The sequence below is a fragment of the Oryzias latipes genome, chromosome 12 (assembly GCF_002234675.1).
Source record: "Oryzias latipes chromosome 12, ASM223467v1".
Lineage (NCBI taxonomy): Eukaryota > Metazoa > Chordata > Actinopteri > Beloniformes > Adrianichthyidae > Oryzias > Oryzias latipes.
In genome coordinates, this window is record NC_019870.2 from 8,638,555 (window position 1) to 8,658,724 (window position 20,170).

The 20,170-nt window shown below is 40.6% G+C and overlaps 2 protein-coding genes across 4 annotated transcripts; both read left to right on the plus strand.

Annotated features, from left to right (window-relative positions):
* The first annotated feature begins 494 nt into the window (after positions 1-494).
* On the plus strand, positions 495-11,147 carry LOC101160426 (urea transporter 1). Of its 3 annotated transcripts, none has more exons than XM_020707569.2 (10): positions 496-725; positions 5,342-5,449; positions 5,531-5,720; positions 5,810-5,893; positions 6,122-6,251; positions 6,333-6,395; positions 7,245-7,392; positions 7,495-7,629; positions 7,697-7,746; positions 7,845-11,147. In XM_020707569.2, exons 1-10 carry the CDS (start codon positions 716-718, stop codon positions 8,061-8,063), a joined length of 1,137 nt encoding a protein of 378 aa, XP_020563228.1. In that variant the 5' UTR covers positions 496-715; the 3' UTR covers positions 8,064-11,147. The 3 variants fall into 3 exon arrangements, with proteins under 3 accessions (XP_020563229.1, XP_020563228.1, XP_011479961.2); XM_011481659.3 differs by having other exon boundaries at positions 498-725; positions 5,810-5,938; XM_020707570.2 differs by lacking the exon at positions 7,697-7,746 and having other exon boundaries at positions 495-725; positions 5,810-5,938; positions 7,858-11,147.
* A 5,822-nt stretch (positions 11,148-16,969) lies between these two features.
* Positions 16,970-20,090, plus strand: LOC101168635 (dnaJ homolog subfamily B member 5). Its single transcript, XM_011481564.3, has 4 exons — positions 16,970-17,178; positions 17,547-17,805; positions 18,115-18,662; positions 19,293-20,090. Exons 1-4 carry the CDS (start codon positions 17,071-17,073, stop codon positions 19,524-19,526), a joined length of 1,149 nt encoding a protein of 382 aa, XP_011479866.1. The 5' UTR covers positions 16,970-17,070; the 3' UTR covers positions 19,527-20,090.
* Positions 20,091-20,170: the final 80 nt, after the last annotated feature.

Here is a 20,170-nt window from a genome sequence, read left to right on the forward strand (position 1 = left end):
ACTTTTATTTTCTACTTATTTTTTAATATAGATAGCTTATAATGATTTTTTTTTAAATGACATCTCACTTAAAAGAAAAAAGCTGGACCTTGTCTAAAACAGCTCAACTAACTTTGTTTAAAAGGGCAAAAACTGTTTAAATTCATAGCGACACGAGCGATTGGCTTTTAAAAGTTTTACCATTTTAATTCATGGGTAAATAAAAGTTACTTAAAAAATACCGTCATACAGCATTTCCCAAATTTGCATAAATGGTCGCAAAGGTTTTCAGTGCAAATGGAGAAACTGGAGGAGTCCCAAAAATGTGGTCTACGCCTAATATTTATTCAATCATTTCACAATAATATTGTTTTTTATTATTTAGTTTGTAAAATATAAGTTTCTGAATGCATTCAGACCCAATTTAATCAATCTTTTAAGGAAAAAAAAAACAGTTGATGCCTTTCATGACTTGTATAGCTAAAGTCCACCTGCACATCAACCATCACTGAAAGTAGTGCAAACTCTGCAGTAGCTGCAGTGTTTTGTTCTCCTGTAGTCGTTCTGGAACAAAAGCTTTTCTTTTGCTTCATTCGGAAATTCCTCTGCTGCTAAGAGCATTGTCCGCCCTGCTTAGCTGCTGCATGGGAGACTTTGGTCTCAGGTCCATTAAAAGCAAGAGGATTGGAATTTCTTCAAAGTATGTTGTTCCAAAGACCTGAAAATTATTTTCAGTATGGAGACAGGTAAGAAGAACAATCTAGGTTTGACTTATTGATTATAGATGCAGATTTAGTTTGTTACACTTTACTATTTTAATATCTTCATTTGTTACTTTATTCTGTACCTTTTACTGCATTTTTCTTCCTTAAATAATATTTAAGTTGAATCAAATCAAATCAAAAAAGTTTTCTGAAATAAATAGTTTAAAAAGCAAAGAATCTTCCAATGGAACAAAAAAATGTCTTATTCTTAATGTAAGAAAAAATATAGTCATTTAGAAACTAAAAAAAATGTTCTTAAAAATGTTTTTCTTCCTGCCAGACAGAAAATAAAATAAGACCCTTGTATTTTTTTTAAATAAATTAATAAAAAAAACAAGGGTCTTTTGATCTTAAGATTCAGATTTCTTTTTCTTTTTTTCATTTTAAGGCAAAGTACGTTTCTGGGTTTACTCAGCTCCCAATTCAATCATTTGCTGTCTTACAAAAAACAAAACATTCAATCTTAATTAAGATAAAAAAACTTCATTAAACAGATATTTTAGTGATAAAAATGTAAAAATTGACCCAAAAAAACACTGCTAAAAAATAACCTAAACTCTAACTGCAAACACTCCAATGAGAGAACTAAAGTCCTGCCTGTGTTAACATCTCTCTTGTCTGTTGATGAAACATGAGGGGAAAAAAGTGGAAATTCTGCCACAATGAAAAAGAAAAATGCTGCGATTTAACATGAAGGATCAAATGTTTACTGCTCTCTGAACAGAAAAACTACGCCCAGGCTTTCCTGCAGAGAGCTCCGACACAGGATGTCACAGTGGGATGCTGTTTTTGGAAATCTTTGATCACTCTTCCAAACACAAACATATAAAAAGACTCAAAGATAGACTTTGCACAGTTGTGTGCAGGTAACGCTTTCTAGTGTCACTCTCAACTGAGGGAATAAAATGATTAATATTTTGTTTATTTGACCTTTTTTCAAATTACGAAAAGCAACAAAATAAGTATATTCCTGCTTGAACAGGTAAGGCGTCCTAATATAATAATAATAATAATAATAATAATAATAATAATAATAATAATAATAATAATAATAATAATAAATTCTATTTCAAGCGCCTTTCAGGTCACCCAAGGTCGCTGTACAAGGTTAAAAATAAGAAAAACAGAATAAAACATCAATCAGAAATTATCAGAGTAAAGTATGAGTAAACATAAAGACATAAAGACAGGATAAAAACAGGATAGAAAAACAGACAAATGAGGTTGTGTTAACTGAATGGATTAACTGTATGATTGTTTGTAGAGATGGTGAGTCTTGAGTTTGGATTTGAACAGTGGCAGCGAGTTGGTATTGCGTAGATCTGGAGGAAGAGAATTCTATATAGAGTAGCAGAATATGGGACCTATAGGTCAATATTTAATATACGCACAAACAGAACTTAAATCCTAATAAACCCATGAAGGCTGCCACATCAACAGCTTTAAGAGCGAGAAAATGGGGGGGAAAAAGTGCACCGATGGTTCAATAATTAAATCAAAGAGGCAAAACTATTATGTTTTTTTTTCTTTCTGCTCATCTGTCATTGCCACACGTTGTCACAAAGAAAAAACAAGTTTGCGTCTATTTATTTTTGTTTTTTTGTGGGAATAAAAATTTTAAAAAGAAATTTAGATAAACTTATTATACATTTCTGTGAATCCCCCTAAATGTATTTTTATTTCACAATAAAAAAAACAAAATAAATTGTTGCAGAATAAGAAAATAATGTTAAAATGTTATATTTTTATGTAAGTTAGAAAGAGAAGTTTGCTTAACCACAGCTTACCCTAAAGTTGATTAGAACCCTCTGGGTGGAAGATGTTTAGGGGATTTAAATGAGTAAACATGGCAGCTATAATTTAAAAAAAAAGAAGAAAGAAAGAAAGAATTGAAATTTATAACCCAGAACAGTTTTCTGCCTCACTCCATTTAAATGGGTTTCAGCCCAGAGGAGGAAGCCACATTTTTGAATCCCGTCCACACATGGCTTCCTATTTGCATGACGGAGCTTTAATCTGCAGCTGCAGATGGCACAGGAAACTGTACTCTCAGATGGTGATTTCCATTTCTGTTCAATACCTGCTTTTCAGAGCTGCTTGAAGGAATCCGGTATCGTTTTGAGCCTTGTTGCAGAGTTTTTTTCAGATGTGATGATTGTCAGATGATATTTTAACTTCGGGAAACATTCTGGAGTAGTTGACTCACGTGGAGGCAGTTTTTCTCATCTTGGTGAACCGCTAATCTGAATTTATGAGAGGCTCCGCTCTTTTACAGCCGCCATGGAGCTGAGATAAAGCCAACCATTATTAGCTGCAAGAGGGGAAGTTTTTTTTTTTTTTTTTTGCTTCATTAGGTTTTTCTATATTTTACCTTACTAGAAAACAAATTACTGCTATCAAATTCAATAATTATGTTTTTAAATCCTTAACATTTCAAACTTGATATTCAGGTTTCAGTGTTCAGTCACAATTTAAATTTAAGTTAGTGTGAGTCAGACCAATGTTACCTGACGACATCACAGAGTTTAGATGATTGTGTTGTTGGTGACTTCTTATTTGGAATAATTATAAAAGTAAATAAAGTGTAAAAAAAACTTACAAAAAACTAAAAACACATTTTTTTCTGGCTTCAACACTAACCTGGACATGGGATTGTTAGAATCTGCAGGTAGCTGAGCACCTCAGGTCACAGAGTTATGGTCCAAGGCCACAGCCAGGTTCCCTATTAGCATATCTCATGCTAATATCTGCAAATCAAAACTTTTTATTATTATTATTTATTATATAATCAGAATGTTTCCGATGAGATTAAAAACCTCTTTTGCATGAGAGTCCTTGCAAAATCGGACATCCTCATCAGTGAAATATTGATTGAGCCTTAGAAATCTTCAAGGAGCTAAGATTACTGAAGACCCTGGTGAGAATGTAGCATCCTGAGGAATCCACCAATCAACGAAACATGTCCAGTCACATGACCCAGTCAACACAGACACAGCTTTCACCAACTCATACACATGCTGTCCAGTTTTGGAAACAATAAAAACATGAGCTTTGTTTTGTTTTTTGTCATCTTTTTTTCTGTTTTGTAAATCAGGCATCTTGTCTGTGATAACACTGGTCCCTGCTGGAGGCTTTGAGCTTGTAAAGTAAACCCGTTGTTGAACTCTTTTGTTTTTACATCCAGCTCAAAGGTTAAAGGTAATAAAAAAAATGACTTATGAAATCCTGAGACATGGAAAACAAACACAAACCCTTCAGGCCAAAAATACAGACAGGTTTCTTCTTTCTGTTGGTAATTTTGCTGCATTCTCAGTTTCTTCATTCCACAGAACGCCAAGCAGCAAACACCCTGCCGTTGGTGGGTGGACGGGTCAGCTGTAGGGCAGGTAGCATCTAGTGATTGCAGTTTTTGCTATTTACAGTTCTGGAGTGTTGCCCTTTGCATCTGTGTGTTGTGAATGCCAACTATGTTTTAAAAGTGAGAATGTGTCATGTGTTCTGCAAAGAGTAGACTAGAGTATTGCAAACTGTGTGTTTAGACCAAAGAGTGATGTTTTTGATAAAAAGAGTTAAAGCAATTGATCAACTGGTTTGGAGAGGGGCACTTAGTGTTTTAGCAATTGGAAAAAACTGTCATTCACAGAAGTGCCAAACATTTGAAATTTGATCATGGAGGAGGAATTAATGAGTGCGGTTTGTGTCCGGCTTGAATTATATGACACCAAGTCTTTCATATATTGGAATAGAGCTGTGAAAGAAAAAGATCCTGATCCTCTTGTTTGCGGCATTTGTGTGTTGCCAGTAAGGAGTTAGTACTCACACCTTACTAACGACTACAATATGGCGCAAGAGAACCGTACGACAGCATCACCTGTACAACAAAAGTGCATGCAACTTACATTGGCCTTACAGACACTTCAGAAAACACCACACTCACAACAATTGTCCGTTTGATTTTCATGACGTCCCTTAAGGTGGCTGCACGGGCCTACAGGGAACTGCAATGCACACACCTGTGCTCCTTTTAAGCCATAGCTGCTCCTGTCTACAACCTTCCATTGGCCTGGACAACCTAAAAGCCCACAGCACCTATACAGGTCAACCCTCTACACAGGTGCATGTGACCAAAGCCCCCCTTCATATAACATACATTGAAGAATTCACTCACACAAACATTAACATAAAATCCCCAGAAAATGTACCAAAAGTCTTCAGAAAAGCACACATGATGGCCACACTTTACGGGTGTGGTTAATCTGCAGACCACATCAGCTCAGGTGTCTGGTGATGTTTGCTTGCCCATTTCCTTATGGAAAGGTGCCATAGATTAGCGGGGACTCTGTCTAGCTGGGGATCTAATGTGTGCGTGAGGTAAAAGGGGTTAAGTGACCACGTTAAGCATATGAGTGAGTACGGCGGCGTTTATGTGGTGGAGGTGAATGATGTTAGAGGGTGGGCTACTTCTCTGTCTCTCCCTGTCAGGTGTGACGGACTCTGCTCCATCACACCTGACAACAGTGGAGCTGCCGCTCTGTCCAGCTGTTGATGTAGGATGAACGCACAGATATTTGTCATCAAACACTGGTTTTCTTTGACAGCAAAAGTGGAAACCATCAACTCGGCTTCAGAACCATTTTGCTCTGGTGTCCTCAGAGCTCTCTGGGGTTTTACGGGTGACATGCGGCCGTGGGGCGAGTGGGTGAAAAGTAGGTGATTATTCACTCCAGTGTCACCAGTGGAGTAAAGCATTTAACCTTAAAGGTTACATTTGCGTCTGGCTCTAACAGGGCAGATTTTGGCGATCCAGCTGATTGACTACATTCTGCGAGGGGTGGCTCAGGTCATGTTTGTCAACAACAGTCTCAGCGGGCTCCTTATTGTGGGCGGACTCTTCCTGCAGAACCCATGGTGTGCTCTGAACGGTCTGCTGGGTACTGCTATCTCCACAGTGTCAGCCATCGCGCTGAGGCAAAACAGGTTCGATACTTTCCTCTGGGATCTTTTTTCTCTTCCTAGTCTTTTTTCCCCCCCGCTCATGTCAGCTAAATGTTTTGTGTTCATCTCAGGGATGCTGTGTCAGCAGGATTACACGGCTACAATGGATCTTTGGTTGGAATCTTGATGGCTGTGTTCTCTGCCAAAGGAGACTGGTATCTGTGGCTCTTTATTCCAAACGTCTTATTATCCATGTTGTGGTGAGTCAAATCGAGAGAAAAAAAAACAGTAGAGCAGCCTTTACTGATGGCGCCTGACGAGGAGGATGAGGCGAATTATTCATTAAATTTGGCTTTAATTCCACCCCGAGATTAACAAGACCAAATTAGGTGTCGTTCACATTTGCATCCAATTGAAACTTCATTTCCTGCTTCTCTTCACAGCCCTGTAGTCTCCAGTGCTTTGTCTGCAATAACCAGCAAATGGGACGTCCCAATTTTCACCCTGCCTTTTAACATCCTGATATGTCTGCACAGCTCAACCATGGGAGCTGCTCACCCATTCTTCCCGCAGGTATGCTGTCAGTTTCAGGTCTGACATGATGCATTTATGAGAGACAAGTGAGACTGAAACCTGCTCTTTCTGCTCTCTCAGGTGGATTTTCAGCCAAAGACAAGTCTGCATGTGAATGAGTCTGAAAGCCTAAATTTGTCCCAGGTACATGTTTTGAAGCCAAGAAGGAAATGATGATGATAATAAAAACTCTTTACTTTAAACCCATCTTCGGAACCTGCTGAATCCTTTTCGTAGTCATGAAGTTGCTGGAGTCTGTCCCAGCTACTGTTTGGGGAAGGCGTGGTATTTGTTTTTGGTAAATGCCGTATACCTACAGTATATAGCGCTTTAATACCTTCCTTTAAGGCCCAAAGCGCTTTACAGTCACGGTCCTGTTCACCCATGCACACACACTAGGGCAAACTTATATCCATCAGGAGCAAAATGGGGTTCAGTGTCTTGCCCAAGGACACTTCGACACACGGGAAGGATAAGCAGGAACCAAACCTACGATCTTCTAATTAGAAGCCGACTGCTCTGCTACTATACCACGGCAACTCCAATCTACTGTTTACTAGCGCTTTTTTTCCACCTACTGTTGGAAGAGGTTTGGTGTGAAATGTCGAAACGATGCATCTTCACCTGTGTGAATCTTGCTCCAGGCTTTTTTTTTCACAGCTCTATTCCAATATTTGACAGACTTGGTGTTTTATAAATCTGTCGGGGCAGAAATCATGATTATAAATTTCTCCTCCATAATCACTTTTACAACAGTTGGCATATTCGTGAATTATAAGGGACATCATCCATGTTGACTGATTTTCCAGGTTTGACACCAAAAAAGAGAATCACTTGTGATTAACTTTCAGGCATATTATAATATTTCACATTCAAAAAAAGCCAAACAATTTAATAAACCTGTATTGTAGACAGGATACTTTTCTCTTTTCCTGAGATGAAAATGTGAAGTTGGATCCATACAGGAACTGAATGGAGGCTTTCCATGTGCAGGTATTTTTGTCGGTGCCAGTCGGTGTCGGTCAAGTGTTTGGTTGTGACAATCCATGGACAGGAGGTGTCATCCTGCTGGCCCTGCTGCTCTGCTCACCAACTATCTGTTTTCATGCCATCCTGGGCTCTATTGCTGGCCTGTGCACAGGTAAGGGACGGTTATAACTGCTGTCTGTGGGGCACTCCTTCAAATGAAACATAATTTGAAATAGTATTCTGAACTTTTTTTTTTTTTGGTCTTGTTGTGCAGGACTGGCTCTGGCTGCCCCTCCCGCTGATGTTTACTCAGGGCTTTGGGGATATAACAGCGTCTTATCCTGCATTGCCATTGGAGGGGTGTTCTATGCTTTAACTTGGCAAACCCACATACTGGCTCTCACATGCGGTGAGTCTGAAAGCATCCATCATCAAACAGATACCGGCAAAACTAACTCCAACTCTACTTATTCCAGCATTTTTCTGTGCATACGTGTCTTCGGCAACCTCAAAACTCATGTCTGTGGTAAGTAACTTTCCTCCGGAGTCAAACTGTGAAAATCCTCCGCAGGTGTCTGACATATGAAGTGTCACGCTCCCCTCTCCTGTGGCATCTCCTCTCAGCTTTCATTACCAGCCTGCACGTGGCCTTTCTGCCTGTCGACTCTCATCTTCCTCCTCCTCTCCTCCGAGAACCCAGCCCTGTGCAGGCTTCCTCTGGCTGCGGTTTCCTACCCCGAGGAAAACCGACGCTACCTGAGACAATTAAAGGCGTGGGGGAGGGCTCAGAGCAGCATCCAAGAAGCAATGGAGGGAATGAAAGTGGAGAGTCACCAAATATGAATCTGCATGATAATGATATGTCCTTTAAGAACTCTTATGTAACTAGATTGGTTATGTAAAATGCTAGTTTAGATGGGTTATTTTTAATAGGTTCCCCTGCAGTGTTGCTCATGGTTCTGCAGAGGGCAGCACATTACAAAGAAAAACTCTTTAGTGCCTTACAAGGGGGAGGGGAAACCATTTCTTAAGGCATTTTATGAATTTTTATGGTAGCAAATGTGTTATTAGATAATGCTTACAGGCCCAGTGTTAAAGGGAAGCCAGTTATTGCTTTCAGAAAGCACAGTTCAAACTCTGCAGGGTTTAATCAGTGCAGATTTCACATCCCAGCCTCATCTTTATTCCTTTTCCTGCTTCCACCACTTTCTGTGAACCCTCTGTTCTTCATCAGTCTTCCATCTTCCTCCATCTCCTCCTATGAGTATAACCTCTTACTTTCCAGGCAGATTCTGATCTAGTTGAGAGGAAAATGTCAGACGACAGTGCGGCTCCATCTGAGTCTGAGTTTATATTTTCAGAAGTATCTCTGTGTCTCGTTCGCCACCTGCCTGTTTGCTTGTTTATCTGATGCGCCGGTGCATAAGGCTCGAGTCTAGCCAGTGGGAAACACAGGAGCCAGTCACACTCCCAGACATGTGTGGGAGCAGCAGCACACCAGGGGGAGAAGGTGCGAGACGAGTGAAGGGAACAGAGCTGAGAAAATGTGATTACTTTGATTGGTCATAGATAATGCACTGCTATTAGATGACCCCTTTCTTGTGTAATGTGCTTAAATTGAACACTTTCCCTCTGCCTTAACTTTACAGTTATAATAGAAGAAAACTTCCTGCAATGTAATCTCTGGGGTACAGCAGTGAGGTGGCCTTTAAAACAATGTCAACTCATCATGCGCCCTTTGAAGGCTAGTAGAGGTGTTAGTGATGGGGTGCTGTGAGAAGAGGATGGTGTCACCTCACATGGGCCTGAGCCGCTTTCTCCCAGCAGTGTGAATCACTTTCCTGAGTCCCCTGCAGACAGCACTCGCTGTTCCCACAACAACAGGAAAAGAAAAGTAGCAGGAAGGATGAGACCTCTTAGCGGTTGTCAGCTACATGCAGTTCAAAAAGCAGCACAGGCTGGTTTCTCCAGGCTGTCTATCTGTCGGCTAAGAATAGCACGCTTCATTTTAAAATGTAGGCCAGGTTAAGTCAAAGATGAAGCTGAACAGAGAAAAAAATTAATCTAACTGGGCAAACTCATAATCATACTGAATATATTTGAGCTGTGATGAATTATGTATTTACTGAAATAACTGCTGTAATCGTTTCTATTTTTTGTGAGATTTTAAGCAGTTTTAAATAAAAGTGAAAATGTACACCAGATGGGCTCTTTATTAGGCACACCTGTCCAATCTGCTCGTAAACACAGATTTCTAATCGGTCAATTACATGGCAGCAAATCAATGCATTTTGGCATGTAGAAATGGTCAATCTACTGCAGTTTACACTGAGCATCAGAATGTGGAAGAAAGGTGATTAAAGTGACTTTGAAGGTGGCATGGTTGTTGGTGCCAGACGCGCTGGTCTGAGTATTTCAGAAACTGCTGATTTACTGGGATTTTCACCCTCAACTATCTCTAGGGTTTACAGAGAATAGTCTGAAAAAGAAAAAATATCCAGTGAGCGGCAGTTTTGTGAGCGTAAATGCTTTAGTGATGCCAGAGGTCAGAGGAGAATGGGTAGACTGGTTTCAGCTGATAGAAAGAACAGGAAATCAAATTACTGCTGGTTACAACTGAGGTCTGCAGAAGAGCATCTCTGAACACACAACATATCCAACCTTGAGGCAGATGGCCTACAGCAGCAGAAGACCACAACGGGTGAAACTCCTGTGAGAGAAAAACTGAAGAAGAAAGAAGAAACTGAGGCTACAATTCACAGGTTCACCATAATTAAACAATAGAAGATTGGAAAAATGTTTCCTGGTCTGATGAGTCTCTATTTCTGCTGCCACATTTGGATGTTAGGGTCAGAATTTGGCGTCAACAACAAGAAAGCATGAATCCCTCCTGCCTTGTCTTAACAGTTCAGGTTGGTGGTGGTGGTGTCATGGTGTGGGGGATATTTTCTTGGCACACTTTGGGGCCCCTAGTACCTACTGAGCATAGTTACAATGCCACAGCCTACCTGAGTGTTATTGCAGACCATGTCCATCCCTTTATGACCACAGTGTACACACCTTCTGATGGCTACTTCCAGGAGGATAAGGCACTATGCCATAAAGCTGGAATCATCTCAGATTGGTTTCTTAAACATAACAAGTTCACTAGACTCAAACGGCCTCCACAGTCACTAGATCTCAATCCAACAGATCACCTTTGGGATGTGGTGGAACGGGAGATCATGGATGTGCAGCCGACAAATCTGCAGCAACTGCGTGATGAAATCATGTCAATATGGACCAAACTTTCAGAGGAATGTTTCCAGTACCTTGTTGAATTTATGCCACCAATTATTAAGGCAGTTTTGGAGGCAGAAAGGGGTCTGACAAACTACTACCAAAGTGTACCTAATAAAGTGTCCATACAACATACATACAACCAGTTTGCGTAACAAAAGTAGATTTTTTTCCCCTTCGCCCTTAACTAAATTTATCAAAAGCTAATTACTTTTGCTTAAATTGACTTAAACTGTTGCTTATTCATTTACAATTTTACAATTCTAATTACATTTGCTTATATTGCTCATCATTTAGATTATTCCAATTTTTTCCAAGACTATAACCACTTAATTTGGTAATATTTTGTGTTCTTCTGAACCGAAACATTATTGAATCTATCATTTTAAAATGAACTTATTAGTGTGATGTTAACAACTTAATAAATTGTTCTTACTGCTCTTTTTTGTAATATACACAGGTTGTTATGTTATGTTATGTAGTGAGGTATTGAAGATTTCTAAACAGTGGATCAAGTATAGCATCGTGAGCGATTCTTAAAATCTATAAAACCTTTGGCACTTTTATGGTTTAATGTGCTTTGCTTTGACAATGCTTGAAAACTCATGATGATTTGATTTAAATGATAAATAAATTGATTTAAAACATTTTGTTTGCTGTCACCCCAGGGATTTGATCAAGCTTAAGGTCACTCTTTCTATCTTTTCCTTAAATTGAAAGTAACCTCCTCCTATATTTTCTTCTGGAGGAGTGTCACCAGACTGTTCTTTCATTCCATGTGATATTTATATAATTCAGTGTCTTTTTAGATACACACAGAGTAAATTTTTTCATGGCTTAAAACCAAAATTGTATGGATTTTAGGAATAATCTTTGACTCAAGTGAACATTTATCAATGTTCTGGGATGGAGTCACTTCTGAATGTGTCAGAACAGTGAAACATCACGAGAACACCAGGCTGCTGTCAGTCTGATTGATATCTAACAGCAACTGTGCTACATGATGCTTTAATTAGCATCCTTTTCCCTGAGACTCACACGCCATTTTGTGTTTCTGCGAGAAAATACGAGATTGTGTGAAAAACAGGCCAAACACGTACAGTCAAACTGTTCCCGTGGGCGAGGAGAATGAATGTCGCCGCTTCTGATTCACTGCATCCTGCTAAAGCTGTGAATAGTATCTGAGAGCTGCCGCCTGATGCACAAATGCTCCTGGCTCAGACTCTTCCAAACCAAATTTGTCTTCCGTTTCCTGTATGACAGCAGGAGGATCCCCAGGAACCTCCATCCCTCATTGGAGGAATCTTCACCGGGGAGGAAGCACTTCCATGTATGTCCGCTCCCTATGACACAGTTTTCCTTGGCTGCAGTGAAGTCTGTGTCATAATCCTGCATGTGCAGTTGCACCAAACCCAATTGGAGGAAGAAATAGAGTTGGAGCAGTTGACTTGCTGCAATTTATCAACTTATGCTTATGTAGTGAAAATTATAAACATGTGACTGTAAAACATTGAGATCAGTTTATTTATTTAATCCCAACATGTTTTTTCCTTTCAAATGACAGTAGGAGATTCACATTTAGTCCTTTTGTTAAAGGGTTTATACCATGCAAAACCACCTTTTTTTTTTTTTAGCTTTTAAGTGTATTCTATAGTTAATTCCTCATGAAAAATTTCAAAGCGGTATTTTGCTCTATTCAACATTTCAAAGCATTTCTCTAAAAACCTGCGTTCTATGCACCAGCCCCTCCTAACCCACAAAAACGAGCGGGTTCTCACATTGTGATGTAGACCGATGAGAACAGCCCCTTCCACCACCCCCCAGACTAACACACCCACTTTCTCCGCTGAGCTAGTCATGATCAGCTAAAACGCTTTCATTTTAAATGCATAATATGCACATCCATCTTTGCAAAAGTTTGTTTTCGCGGACGGGACGCAGACAGGGCTCTCCTTGTGGGTGCCGCCTATTCATGACGTCAACCTAGAGTCTGCCTCAGAGATCGAGTCGTCTTCCTTTCGGGTAGGAAAATAGCTCGCGAAAATAACAAATTCAAAAATTGTTCTTTAGTGTGCCAAAGGTAACATAATCATATGGATACACTTTACTCTAAAAGTCTTAAGAGAAGCATGATATAGACCTTTGAAGAATAACAATTCTTTTTTTTACATAAAGCCATTTTCATGCTCAAACACTTTTAAAAACACAAAAATTATACAAATACCTAAAATTAAATATAAACATTACCGAAAACAAGACTTATGTTACATTTTATTGTGGTTGTATTTAAATCAAAGAGTACTGTTGAGGTTACTTTTGACCTTGTCCAGTGTGACAGTCTGACACAAACTATGTTTTTCACCAACAGTTGTCAAATTCAACACACAACTTACAAAAAGGGACTTCTCAAAATACAACCACTGATCTGACCTCTGACCTTTTGGCTGACACAAACATTTAGCATTCATCCCTACCTGGACAGGACTGATGATACCCCGCTGGTATCAGAGGAAAATATCACAACAGCCACAGAATGAATGTGTGACTGACAAAGTTACAATAAATAATGTTACTGAAAATCAAACATTAAAAATCAGACAATGCTATTGAAGCTTTACTAAAACAGAATAGTACAATGTAAACAAAGCTGTACCTACAAGACAATAAGGTCAAACACATCAGTCAGTTCACAACACGGCTTTACCCAGACCTGTTTCATTGTCTTTTTATATTAATTTAAAGCAACGACTGATTGTCTGTAATTTTTTAAGAATCCTTTTAATTTTTAACAATTTAAGTCATTTCAGTGAACATTGAGAGGGTTCTCTTTCATAATAGATGAGAACCAACGGTTTCGTTTGTGTGTATTCCCGTTTTTTGACCAAAAATCAACACAACAAGCGCTTTTGACTTTGTAGCAAAGGTTGATTGCTATATCATAATCAAACTGCGTTGTAATTTGTTTAACCCAAATTCGAGGTTAAAAAGAAACCAACTTTTTTCTGGGTAATTTTAACTAATGAAAATGTTTTAAAAATTTAACAAAAAAAATCATAAACTGGATTAAATGAAACCACTATAATCACAAAGGTTTTTCCAAAATATAACCCAAAAATATATCCCAACAGAAATGCCCAAGAATTGGGTAAAAGAAATAACTCAAGAGTGTTGAATAATCCTCAGGAGGGTAGTTTTAAGATTATTTTTTCTTATCTTATCACAAAAACATGTTAAAAACACACACACACAAAAAAAACATTTTCATTGGAGTGGGTCTTAAAGCCTTTATACCCCTATCAGAATATTGTGATTCATCGATGATTAAAAACAACTAAGAGGCAGTGGGGGCAAAGAAATGCAAGACAATTTATTGCTATTTGAAGCTTTGATTTGAAGTTATTAAAAAAATTAAAAAACTGAGCAATTTTTAAACCTAAGTAATCACTCAACTCACTGGAGCAAATTAGGATTTTATACATACCTGAAGTGACATTTATGTGGAAGCAAGAACTTTCCTCCCCTGTTGTTTTTACCGACAGCCTTAATAACAGGTTTTAGAATTCTCCACATGAATGTGGTGTACCTTTTTTCTATTCCTGGACGAATGTTTTCAACTGAAACTAAATATGAGCCAAAACAAAATGATTAGCTTTAAAAGGTACATGGCTGAATAATCAGCATTTACTTTATAATCCAGAGAGCTTTACAGTGCGTTAGCATTTATCAAACAGGAGGATATTTTAGTCCATGCTCTGTTGCATAACTCAAAGCTGCCTTTGCCTCCCACAGATGTTTGCTGTCAAGTGGCCGGTGCACACAGGTTTGCTTTCATTGTCCCAGCACACAGAAAAAGCAGCAGACCTGTGTGGGGGTGGCTGCCTCCTGACAAAGCTCATTAAAAGCCGCAGAAAATAGAAAGTTGGTCACTGGAACGCCTCAGTGCTGCACTTTGTCATGTTTTTCTTTTGGGTTATGATAAAGTTCACACTCCTTATGTAAAATATGAGCAAATAAGGGCTTTTATGGTTACAACACAATGAAACAGAAATTTACCATCACTTTGGAACATTTGTTCTTTTTTTTTAAAAGGGAGCTAAATAAACTATGTTTAACAAAAACCAGAATGTGCTGCAGGCTCCTTCTGCAGAACAAAGGAGTTATATCACTGAATGAGTGATACACACAAAATTACAAAAAGCCCACTTTGGGCAGCCTAGGCATTTTTACAGACCCACTTCAATTGTGTTTTGGGTGTTTTTAACATGTTCTTGCGTCATTTTTCTTATTATAAAAGACAAATATTAAGGAAATCTAAGCTTAAAATTGGATTTCTGAGTATTTCTTTATTCAAATTATTGTGAATAAGGAGCAGATGAAAAAATGCCATTGGAATAAGAGCTTTTTTGTTATGTAGAAAATACACTGGGCAGGCTCCATTCTTATGCATCCACTTGTAGACAAATAGATCCATGTTGGTCTTCATTTTCCTCGTTGAAAACTTTACAGCTTTATAGCTCGAATATTGCTCACCCTTTTTGCTGCACCACTAATCTTAGGTTGGGGTTGTGAGGGGCTGTAAGCTAGTGGGTGAGAGTGTAAACAGAGAGCTCTCAGTAACTGGTTGGGCGGAGGGGGCAAGATTGCTTCACGCCAAAGGAGAAATTGAGAGGCGAATTTCTAATAAACTACTGCAGCTCTGTAGAAACTCTGTCCAGGAAAATGACACAGGTTTTATATTTTGGCAAAAAACAGAATAATCATAATTAAAAGACCACCGGGAACACTTTTACAATGGATCAAAAGATGATTGGCAGCTGCCTTTGAAAAGTTATAGGCAGCTGTCAATCTCTTCAGGAGTGGAGGACCCAGCAAAGTCACCTGAGATCAAGCTGGAAAACAACACAAACTGGCGAGCCAAGCTCCAGCACAAACCCCACCGCAAGGTAGGTGTAAAAGCCGGTGGCAGAACACTTTAAAGAAAAAAAAAGTGTGATTTGAAGACTGTCAAGAAACAGCCTCTTCTCTATAAACACAACACATTACTTTTTAGCTTTGACAGTTTGTGTCTGAACAAATCACAAACCAGTGCCGTTTGGCAAGACTGGTACATTTCATAAAGATAAATAATAAATTAGCACAATCACTGTTTAGTTTAGTGGTGGACAGCTCCGACTCCAGTAAATTTTTAGTTTAGATCGGGGGGCTGTTGTTTATTTTGGGGGGAGCACAGTTATCACATCTTTTTTTTAATGTTTTTATACATGTTTATTTAATCTTTCACAACAGAAACTCAAATATTAAATGTTAATAAAGATCAACAAAATTAGAATCAGCAAAACCTAAAAATTGTACTGAACTGTCCATCTACATGGGTAACATTTTCCAGCTACACTTTTTACTGAACGTTCCCGTCTGTTTTGGTGCCATAGAAAAACTCTGTTACTTTCCAGATAAAGACTGCACTGGATCATTTTTTGGTCACACTTGACCTGACGAGGGAATCTAAGTGCCGTTTGTGTTGCCATGCAGCGCAGGAGACCCCAAAAAAGCAGAGTGGAGAGGCGGAGCTCATATGCTTGTCGCCGCTGTGCTTGGCTGCTCTTGCCTGGCTGCTCTTGCCTGGCTGCTCTTGCCTGGCTGATGCAGAAGTAGTTTCATTACTGCTTCGGCATCCTGCGCCCTCTTTTTTAGCTACGTTCTAATGCTCATTTCTACCTATTTTAGTGTACAATGCCAAATGCAAAACTCAAACGATATGGTAGCACCTGTCTTGGGGGTTCTGGATTTGTGGATGGGCAGGTCTGGTGGTGATGTGGTCATGATCAGGGCTTTTTTATTTTGGTTGCAAATGTCATGAAAACTGTTTAACAAAGATGCAATACAAATAAGAGGATAGGTGCAATAAGCATGCAGGGAAATTATGTAAATTTGACTGTATTTAAAAAAAACTGATTAGTTGATGCAAAGACCTTTAAAAAATGGACCAAAATGTGTCAAAAACTGAAAAAAATTAACATGTTTCCAGGCTGCATTTTCGATGTGTTAACTAATTACACTGTTATATAACTGTCTGAAGCACTAATGAACTGCCATGCCAGTTTGTGTTTTACCTGATCATGGGCTGCAGCTCGCTAAGAGTCTGCCTGGTTTTGCCAGAAAGAGATCTTTTTTTCCCTTTTTTTAAGCAGATCTCAGTCTGTTCCGTCTGTCTGAAGCAGAGTACTCGGTGTACCGTGTCGTGACTGTCTGTTCGGAGCTGCCTTCAAGAACTCCGGAAGCAAGTCTCCAGATGGAGCGGGAGGCTGCAACATCCGAGCCATCATCACATGCGCACCAATGGCTCTGCAGCGAGCGCTGCTGAGCTCACCGGCATCCCCTGCCGCGTGTGAGGAAAGGGGCGGTCTGGGAAAGCTCCGTCCCGCTGCGTGGGCGGGTGAGGAGACTGTGAACGAGCCGCGGCGGCGGTATTTAAAGGAGAGCCGAGAGGAGCTCCGGCAGACTCAAACTCGACTGAGCAGAGCGATTTCAGCACCACAGCCAGTGGACAGCGACACTTTGTCTTTGACTCAACATGGTTCTGATCTGGACCCAGTTCGGTGTGAAGCAGAAAAACGGCAATGTCAAGTGCAAAGTTCGGGTTATGCACAGAGGAGACAGCTCCAGCTCCTCATCCTCAGCTGTAAGTACTTTATTTTATTTGTTTTATTTACATTTCATGGAAAATTCACCCAAAAATCAAACACAAACTGTCAGAGTTGAGTTGTTTTGGATTCATTCCCATTCAGAGAGCTGCTGCAGGGAAGCTCAGTCTCCAAGAGACTTCACTGGGCTCCTCCCTTTTAGTTAAGCATCAGCCTATGAGATTCCTGTTCCCCAGCAGCATAGACTCTGCAGGGAAGGGGATTTCCCCCCACTTTTATTTTCACTGATTGGAATTTAAATGCACTTTCAGTTTTACACATTCATTTTTACATGACAACGCCACATCTTCATATGATGTATTTATGAGGAAAAACTTGTACTAAAAGAAGGATCTTGCTCTCACAGGAAAGTACCAAGTCTGAGCAGGAAGTGCCTTGCCTGTCCATCAAACCTCAAGGCAAAGATTTCTACAAAATCCTAGGCATCACCCACGAATCCAATGAGGACGAGATCAAGAAGGCCTACAGGAAGCTGGCTCTCAAGTTCCACCCAGACAAGAACAGCGACCCAGACGCGGAGGACAAGTTTAAGGAGATTGCAGAAGCTTACGAGGTTCTGACGGACCCCCAAAAGAGAAGCGTCTATGACCAGTTTGGAGAAGAAGGTGAGATTAAGAAAAAAAAAGGCAGTCATTTCATGAATGTCACTTTTAATAGATTAGATAACCAGGGCCATCTGGCTCATAGCTGTGGTGTAGGAGGGTACATTGAGTGTTCCTGACATTTTAGTGGCTAAAAATTGATGCACAATGACTACAATTCTACCACATTAGCATGGCAAGCTTGATAGCTGTGAAGCTTATGAATAATTCAGTGAGAAATTCTTTTGTTTGTTTGGAACTCTTAAGTTTGGTGGAAGGAATTTGTACAATCATGCAGAAAAAGCTAAATTTATTCCATTTTCTGTGTTTCAGGCCTGAAAAATGGAGTTTCAACAGGCCAGGGAGGTTTCCGAAACAACTTCCCCACCGACCCCCACGCCACCTTCTCCTCCTTCTTCCATGGGTCCGACCACTTTGACATCTTCTTTGGTAGCGACCCCGAAAGCGACGACGACCTCTTCAACCCCTTCAGACGCTTCACCTTCACCAACTTAGGCGGGTTTGCCGGCTACGAGGCGGGTCAGCGGAAAGGCCAGCAGTGGCTGCCAGGCCAAGCGGCGGTGCACGACCTGCTGGTGACCCTGGAGGACGTGATGCATGGCTGCACCAAGCACGTGAAGGTCACCCGCAGCCGCCTCAACCCAGATGGTCGAAGTCTTAGGAGTGAGGAAAAGGTTCTGAATGTGGTGGTGAAGAAAGGCTGGAAAGCAGGAACAAAGATCACCTTCCCCAGGGAGGGAGATGAAACGCCCGGTAGCGGCCCTGCAGACATCACCTTCATCCTCAGGGATGAGGAGCACCCAACCTACAGGAGAGACGGCTCCAACATCGTCTACACCGCCCAGATCACCCTCAAAGAGGTGAGTTCCATCAACATTTGTTTCACATTAACAGGTCACACAATCTTAGTCACTTTGAATTCTTCGGGCATCATTTGTAAATCTGGTCTGGGGACAGAACACCATGTCCTTATATGGGCATTTGAGGCTGCAGCTCGAAAAAAGCTGCCAGACCCCCACAAACCGAACGGCAGCAGTCTGCCAACCACACTCCTGCCTCACCAGCCCCTGCAGAGCTCAGAGCAACAGCTAAATTTAGCCTGTGTTCTGACTGCGCCCACGGATCGCTCTTCACCCACTGTGCAGCCACTATGCCTGCTGCAGAGACTGCTGCTTTGATGCCGTCTCAGCCACTCAGCTTCTGCGACCCACGCGCAGATTCACAGGGTAACAGTCAGAGCAACTCACATTTCAAACAGCTCCTGCTTTGGCTGCCTTCAGTCACTGAAACACTTCACACCCACACAGTTAGAAAATAGAGCAGCGATTATAACATCTGTGACTCTGTTGTATAACAGAAGTTCTTAGAACACCGTGTCTATCGGTTGTGCAACTGCACAGTCCCATTTGGACTCTTTGATGCTCAAAAATCTGGGGGCTCAGGTACCAGGTCTGCAGGGCTAACCTCCTCTACCCTCCTTGTGTCTGCAGGCTCTCTGCGGCTGCACAGTCAACGTCCCAACGCTGGACAGCCGGATGATGCCTCTGCCGTGCAGCGACGTGATCAAACCCGGCGCCGTCCGGCGGCTGAGGGGCGAGGGTCTGCCCCTCCCCAAGAGCCCGTCTCAGAGAGGCGACTTGATGGTGGAGTTCCAAGTGCTCTTCCCTGATAGGATCCCACCTCAGTCCCGGGAGATCATCAAGCACAGCCTGGGCCAGTGCTAGCCCAACCGCCAGTCGCCACACACTCTGTGTCTTTCTTTCACAACCACAGCCTTTGTCCAAGGTGCTACTTCAACAACCAATCACAACCTCCGATTGTGTTTAGAGGCAGCAGAGCCGTGATGAGTTCTCGCTCAGGCTTGGACTATGTGAGGAGTTGACTTTCTGCAGGCGTTTGGCACAATGTACAACTGGGCTGCCACATGAGCAGGGAGTGCACAACTGATAAATGGGCTATTAGTTCTATTTAGCTCCATGGCCTTCACCTGAAGTGTGCTGTTACACCTTCAGCAGGTATCAGTGTGCTGTTTGAGTCTGTATAGACTTCCTTAAACCTGAAATGGTAGAAAAATGTGAAAATATATCACTCAAATCCTTTTTTTCTTTCTTAGCACTCTTATAGTTATATGGTGCTCATATGACTGATCTTTTTGCATTGATTTATTACAATAGCAACTTGTTCTTGTGTACAAAGATCTACTTTGTGTACAAAATGAAAAAATATTGTCTCTAAAAGAGATTCAATGTCAAATGTTCTATTGAATTAAATAAAACAGTTTGTAAATATTTCTGCATTGATATAGCTGCTGATGTATTATTACTTGAGGATTTTAGAGCATGAAAAAATAAAGAATATTCAAAAATAA

Excerpts from the sequence above, each read along its gene's own strand:
- LOC101160426 (XM_011481659.3), top strand. Across the intron at positions 5,721-5,809 it reads ATCGCGCTGAGGCAAAACAG|GGATGCTGTGTCAGCAGGAT; the intron begins GTTCGATACTTT and ends TGTTCATCTCAG. Across the intron at positions 5,939-6,121 it reads GTCTTATTATCCATGTTGTG|CCCTGTAGTCTCCAGTGCTT; the intron begins GTGAGTCAAATC and ends TTCTCTTCACAG.
- LOC101168635 (XM_011481564.3), top strand. The coding sequence starts at position 17,071 with ATGGTTCTGATCTGGACCCAGTTCGGTGTGAAGCAGAAAAACGGCAAT. Across the intron at positions 17,806-18,114 it reads TGACCAGTTTGGAGAAGAAG|GCCTGAAAAATGGAGTTTCA; the intron begins GTGAGATTAAGA and ends TCTGTGTTTCAG. Across the intron at positions 18,663-19,292 it reads CCCAGATCACCCTCAAAGAG|GCTCTCTGCGGCTGCACAGT; the intron begins GTGAGTTCCATC and ends TTGTGTCTGCAG.